General features: G+C 37.9%; 1 protein-coding gene across 4 annotated transcripts in view; it reads left to right on the top strand.

Moving 5' to 3' along the window:
• The window catches only part of Jarid2 (jumonji and AT-rich interaction domain containing 2), a 182580-nt gene that overhangs the window by 104392 nt on the left and 71288 nt on the right, over positions 1-6900 (top strand). For all 4 annotated transcript variants that reach the window (XM_028763204.1, XM_028763201.1, XM_028763203.1 and 1 more), the window contains one exon: positions 6544-6685. In XM_028763204.1, the coding sequence (XP_028619037.1) occupies positions 6544-6685 (142 nt within the window). The remainder of the gene's footprint in view (positions 1-6543; positions 6686-6900) is intronic.

Here is a 6900-nt window from a genome sequence, read left to right as displayed (position 1 = left end):
AGAGAGAGAGAGAGAGAGAGAGAGAGAGAGAGAGAGAGAGAGAGAGAAGTGTTTGGATTTAATATTATTTTAGATTTTTATATCTTCCCTAAGGTTAATGGTGGCTCCTAAGATACCGTGGAAATTTACAAGAGAGAATTAATGTCGTTCTTAGCACTTTAAGCTCTGTTGACCATTTTGACCAAATTTGCAGTTTAAATCAGGCTTGTATGAATTAGACATTACTCTGGGGCTTGACAAGCCATTCAGCAATAGCTGATTTCTGCATTAATATTAATTTGCCAATGTATTTGTTTATTTGCCATCATTTAAAAATAGATGCTTCATGAAAGTTACTTCATTCTTCCCTTATATCTAGTTGCTTTTATAAATAGAATGCTTGGTTTCATTTCCCTCATTTCATTCTTTTCATGTTATTCTCTTAAAAGATGGAGGAAACTGAGGCATGTGAATAGAAGCCACATCCTTACACGATTCTGGTTATACCAGAGTGCTATAAACTCAGTATTGCTTTATTTTTATTTTTGGTACACCATTCCATATTTTCCTTAGTGTGTATGAAGTCAGGTGCACCACTGGTACAGTTAAGAGGCAGATTATGCCCACATTCCTATAGTCTTGTCTTATACAGCTTTTTATTATATTTCAGTATTGGAAAGACTGTTCATCTGGGAAGCAGTAGGCCTTGGTAACTTTTTTGCTGTTAGTGGATATGCATCTGTTTGGACTCTCAATATTGTCATTTGAAAAGTGGGTGGGCAGTTGATTTGTTTATATGCAATTGAGATAATTAGGTGCTTGGAGGAAATTCACAATCCTGCCAACAAAACAAAAGAAAACATAACTTGGAACCTTTATGTGTTTAGTGTAACCATGAGATAAAAGCTGATAAAGCTGATACACACATCCATAAATCGGTGTGGATCATGTGCGGCAAAGATTGGTACACAACCTGGTTAAGTTTAACCAGGAGTTCAGTGATATTTGATATTTGAGAACTGGTCTTATTTTGGTACGCACAGTTGAGTAAATTCACTGAAATGAAGCATTGAAGATCTAAACAGCTGCACACATTTCAATTTCTTGTAGGAATCTTTATGTGTACGGAGCACCAAGCTTTGTCTTGTCTGCTTATCTCCGTATAAGTCTTGTAAGCACTAGTCTCACTGATGTTTTTTTTTTTTTTTTTTAAAGCTCTTGTGTTTGCCTGTCCTCATAGCTCTCACAGTTCCATTGTTCTCAGCTCATTTTCCACAGTAGCCTAATTCCAGTAGTGCCTGTCATGTGCTTTTTCCTTAATATAGCTTTTGACCCAAGATGGTCAGTACTAAGTCTTAAATGCTGGGAAACCATTTTCAGTAGGTGGGAATCCAAGCTGTTGGTTGCTTGTAAGTAGGTTGCATGGTAGGCATGTGCTTGACCTGTTTGTCAGTGTGAAATGTAAACAGATACTGGGATGGTAGATGGACCTAGAAGTTAGAGGCGAAGATAGTGGAGTTGATTCCATGTATAGGTAGAGCTTGACATTGTAGTGCACTGAAGGTGTTTGAGGGCAGTCTTGAACCCTACTTATTCTAAAAGTCATGATTAGCATGAATGAGTGAAAGGGAGAATTAATTAGTATAATATAAGGTTAATTAATATAATCTGTGGTTGATCTTTGACCCAAAGAAATGAGTTTTTTGCTAAAAGAAGTGCACTGATACCCTCTGGGCTGTTGAAGTTTTGTTTGTTTGTTTGTTTTTGTGAAGACCAGACTTAAAAGAAAATGTGTATCTAAAGTTCATCTATGAGATTTGTTTTGTTTGGTATTTGGAGCCTTCTTTCTCTTTGAGATTGTTGGTAAAGATGGTTGATGAGGAGAGAGAGAGAGGGGTGTATCTTTTGTCTTTGGGTGATGTGGTTCTCTTTCATCCAGGGCTCGAGTCATGCAGACTGGGACCCATTTTGTAAAGCTGGTACCCTATTTTGAGATGGCTATAGGGCTTTTTGGTGAGGAATATGGTTCAAGGTGAGGAAATGTTTTGTTGGCTCTGGGGCACGTGGTACCTTGCTTGCATAGAAATAGCTTTTCTAGTCAAGCCAAAATTTTTCCTGTTACCATGTTGATTTATTGCTTCTTTTATCAAAATGTTGGTCTTGGAAAATATTTCAAATTTCTGAAGAATAATGTCTGTGGGGACAGAGATTGGTGGGTAAAGGTCTCATGTAGACTTTTGGTATATAAATCAGTATTTATATCTTATGTTTTTGAGATGTGACAGAAATGAACAAAACTCAGTCTTACCGTTCCATAGTTTGATCTATTTTGAGGTTCCACAGAGGCTGACATTTTGATTACATTTTCTTGACTTAATGGGAGATCTCTCATGCCGATTTGATAGTAGACAAAGGGGAGTCTCAGTTGGCTGAGGGGTTGCTCTCATGAGAGAAAAAGGATAATTATTTTTTGTAATCTGGGGTAGGAAGCCATTTTCATTTGCGCCTCGTTGACCACAAGTGTCACTTACATCCTGCCTTACAACTATCATTTGTTTTCAGCCACATCAGAGTGGATCTGGTATGGGCTTCCCAGGCTATGCCTTGTGCACCCCTGTCCTCCCTGTTGTGTTGGATGTTCAGTGCTGACCTGCATATGTACAGTTGAGGGTTAATATCCACATTCATGTGTGAGGCTGTCCCAGCATCAGAATGCATGTACTGTTTGTAAAGCAGATAGATAATCCAGTGTTTCTTTAAAAATCTGAGGGAACCAACACTCTGTTTTTCACTAGTAATGGCGGCAAACCAAACATTCTGATTACTTAAGAAAGGTTCCCTGTAAGAAGGCTCCTCCCAACTAAAAGTGAATACATATGCGCGTGCACATGCAGAATGAGAAATTGCTATTGAAAGAGAAAGCTCTTTGGGCGCTTGACTGTTTAACATGTAATGTGATACCTTGTGTCACAGTGACAGGGGGGCAGACAGCATTGACTCTGTAACAGAGCATCACCTTTTGTGCATACCTCCTACAGCAAAGCTAAAAACATTGGCTCTCCTTAATATGCTAATAAGTTTTGTGTGCTCCAGATGTTTGAGAAACACTGGAACAGCTTCAAAGCTCTCCTTGTTTTCATTTCCTTTTAACCCCTTTGGCATTGCCTTTGTAGAATAGAGTTTTTCTCTGTGGTTTTTTTTTTTTTTTTTTTGTATTCTGCCATGTCTTCTTTGTGTCTAAAACATAAAATCATAAGAGCTCTGGATTTTTTTAGAACAATTTTTTGTGTTTATACATTTGTGTTCTGTAATCTAGATATATCATTTATTGCTTAAAGATTCTTTAGTTGAAGGAGGCATTGTATAAACTGTTTTGGTTTTCCTACTCATTTTCATGTAAGGGCAGCAAGGAAAAAGGATCACCATGTACACAGCATTTCCAACATGCATTTCAATTACTCCTCTCTGCTGCTGTTCTAGACTTTTGTGTGGTGCTGGAAGGTTTTTCAATTGTTGCTAATTTAGATGAGATGAATAGCCACTGAGCTTGTAGAAACCCTGGTATCAGCATGCTGTTGTTTTAATTTCTTGGAGGGGTTTTCTGGGTAATATGGTGGTGGACTAGTAGTGTTCAGGCTGTATCTATGCCAGTGATTCTGACTTTTTGATTTAGCTCATATTTATTGCTTTTGTGAAAGACAATAGACTGGTTTAATTTAAGTTTAACTTACTGAATGGAGGAGAACAAATGTAGTACAGAGGCTGGATCTTTGGGCCATTCAGTTTCTTCTCTGTTAACCTCCGGCCTCCAACAAACATTTGTGTTAGCATGAGCCAAGGTGGGGGGGGGGATGGGGGTACGGGTGGTGAGGGTTAAAATGGGGTCTGTGTATGGGAAGGGAATGCTGTTGGCATTGTTTCTCCTTGACTAAAAATAATAATTTACAATATTGATGGTAGGACTGTGTTAAGCAGGAGAAAAAGAAAGGCACAGAACACACATTAGGTCCTCTGGTGTTGCCATGATAGCTATTATGCCCTGTGGCATCATATTCCATTCTGCTGACCCAGGTCTCTTAGTTCAGGCAGGCTCTGTTTAGTCTAAAACATTAGAAAATAATTGGAGATGTGAAAAAGAGTAAGGAAATAAACTGGGAAAGGTTGCTTTATTTAAGCATATTGATGAGGAAGCTAAAATGTGTAATTTTCTGAATAATTTTATACAGAATGGAATTATTGAAATTGAAAATATTGATCATATACAGAATAAAGTAAGCTCTGCTCCCTCATTAAGGGTATGATTCAAACACTAGCTCTGTGTTGCTCTCTTTAGTTCAGGTTACCCTCATTGTGTGACTTGGAAAGTGAAAAGCTGAGGGTGCCCTGAAGGTACTAGTTTGATGAGGCCAGTGGGTAGTGGAACCCCCATTTCTGTTCCATTAATGACTTAGACCTCCCTTAGGGTCAGAATAGCTTTATTCCTCCTTCACATTGAGTGCTTAATTTCTGCTAAAATTCTAAGAGAGATCGCATACAATTTCCTCATGCATTCTCTTCATATTTGTGCTTTTGGGCAGGGGTCATTTCAAGCCATTTTATATTTTAGATGTATACTTTCTTTCTTCCCTCCTACTCTGCTTTTTGGTTTTGGTTTTTTGTTTTGTTTCGTTTAAACCTGTCCTTGCACCTGATTCTTGGAAGCCTCTTGACAGAACTATTGAGAAAAGGTGGCTAGGATTCACTGGTTATGAAGGCCTCTCTGGATTGTTGCCTATAATTATAGTCAGGCAATAATTATAATTATTTCCTGGGTTCTTGTTCAGGTTTACTTCAGCTTAGTGGTAGCTCAGGAACAATAGGTCTTCCATTAACTGACATTCAACATGGATTCCAACTAGCATTACGTCACCTGGGAACAGTAGTTGTGTAGAATAGGGCACATGTGAATCTGGGACAAGTTCAAATTGGACAGTTTGTTATTCTTCCTGTGTGGAATTCCTGCCAATTTCTTAGTTAAAGTTCTCTCCCTAGTCTAAAGTACTCACTCAGCAGTATCAGTAGGCAAAGGCAGAAGACCATTTCTTACCCATCCTCACCTAGTTGTATCCCATTGTTCCTTAGTGTCTTTCCATTATCCAATTAGAGTCTCGTAGTACCTTCCCATTAGATTTTTATTTATGTGTTGGTGATTATATTCTTTGTTTCTGGTTGTCTGGCTGTCCATTCACTAGCATTTTCCTATCACTTGTTCCTTATCTACTTGAGTAGTACTAAATAATATGACCATATATATGTTTTGTTCTTTGTTTGCATATCCCAAAGTACCCTGTCAATATGGTAGATATTTAGAAAACTTTCTTTCCCCCTTTTTTATGATGAATTCTCCTGTATATATGTGTACTATTTAATCATAATCAAAAATACAGTTAGGTATACTATAGTTGGAAGAGGATATCATAAATACTATTTCAAAGTTCCCTCTTTTGCTAATCGCACTGGACTTCACCACTGACCTATACTCTGGCCCCAGTCACATTTCTAATGGCTTTGGAAAACCTATTTGTATAATTCCAGTGATTGCGTATCCAACCTATTTTTGTATTAGTATGCCAATGTACTAATAAGGATAATAAGGATACATAATAATAAGGATATTATTTTGGAGATGCGTGTGCCTGCGTGTGTGTGTGTGTGTGTGTGTGTGTGTGTGTGTGTGTGTGTGTGTGTGTGATTTTTTTGGATTTGCAGTCTAAGCACATTGGAAGAAATAGGTGAAATTAGAAAACAGTCAACATGATTTAATCCTTTCTGCTGTTACTTTTAGTGATTACTGCTTCTAGCATCCCTTGGTGGACCTTTCCATATTTGTGTCCACAGGAGTCCAGCCATGGTACTGTGTATGGATCAGTACTTCAGATCTAGAGAGCAGTTGGTCTTTGGCGAGGTGTGAGACAAGACTAGGTACAGGCTAAATAAATTTATGGCTCTATTTGAGTTTCCAGTTCGCCTCTAAGATATGCTTATGATATTTCTGCGGGTAACTGATATTGGTTGATTTTTGTTTTATATATAGTAAATATTTTCCAGTTAATAGATTTTTTTAAAAACAACTAGTTGGATTTTATGATAATTGACACATCTTTCATATTTTCTAACCTTGAGGCACAAGAGATATTTAAAATAAAATGTACTTTAGCCAGGTCTTTAATCCTTAGCATTTTAGATGCTGAAATAGGAGGATCACTCATTCAGACCAGACTGGGCTGCATATTGAGATCCTGTCTCTGTACAAACCCCAAGCCATCTTCACTTCGTGGCTGCATGCGTGCACGCATGCTCTTCCCCCCCAGCATATATCTATGTAATTACATCTTGAATTTCCTTCTGTTAATTGTTTCTTTGTTAGGCTTTTGATTCTCTTATGGAATGAGGCTTAATTTTTCTTTACTCCTTTAAAAGGATTGTATATGCGTTTTTGTTCTTGTCAGCTATTTCACAGGGTTAAAGGAAAAGTCCTGCTCTGATATAATGTATTTAAGTGTTTGTCCCTTTTTTCACCCTTAGGGCTCCTTGGTAATGACCAGTCTAAGGCATTAGGACCAGCCTCAGAGCAGTCAGAGAATGAGAAGGATGATGCCTCCCAAGTGTCCTCTACTAGCAACGATGTTAGTTCTTCAGATTTTGAAGAAGGGCCGTCGAGGAAAAGGTCTGTATTAGTGAATAAATCATGATGCTAATGTTTCCCACATGAGTCTGATTTTCCCAAGAGTAAGAACTAAGGCTTTCTAAGCAGTTCCCAGCAATAATCTTCAAAAACAAAGATAAGAGTTGCCATGGCCTGGGTAATATTTGTTCCTGCCCATGACACCTTAAACATTCATTCATTCATTCATTCATTCATTCATTCATTCATTCATTCAT

The sequence above is a fragment of the Grammomys surdaster genome, unplaced genomic scaffold (assembly GCF_004785775.1).
Source record: "Grammomys surdaster isolate TR1022 unplaced genomic scaffold, NIH_TR_1.0 137, whole genome shotgun sequence".
Taxonomy (NCBI): domain Eukaryota; kingdom Metazoa; phylum Chordata; class Mammalia; order Rodentia; family Muridae; genus Grammomys; species Grammomys surdaster.
The sequence above is the reverse complement of the archived record's forward strand: the minus strand, read 5'-3'. Positions and strand labels throughout refer to the sequence as shown.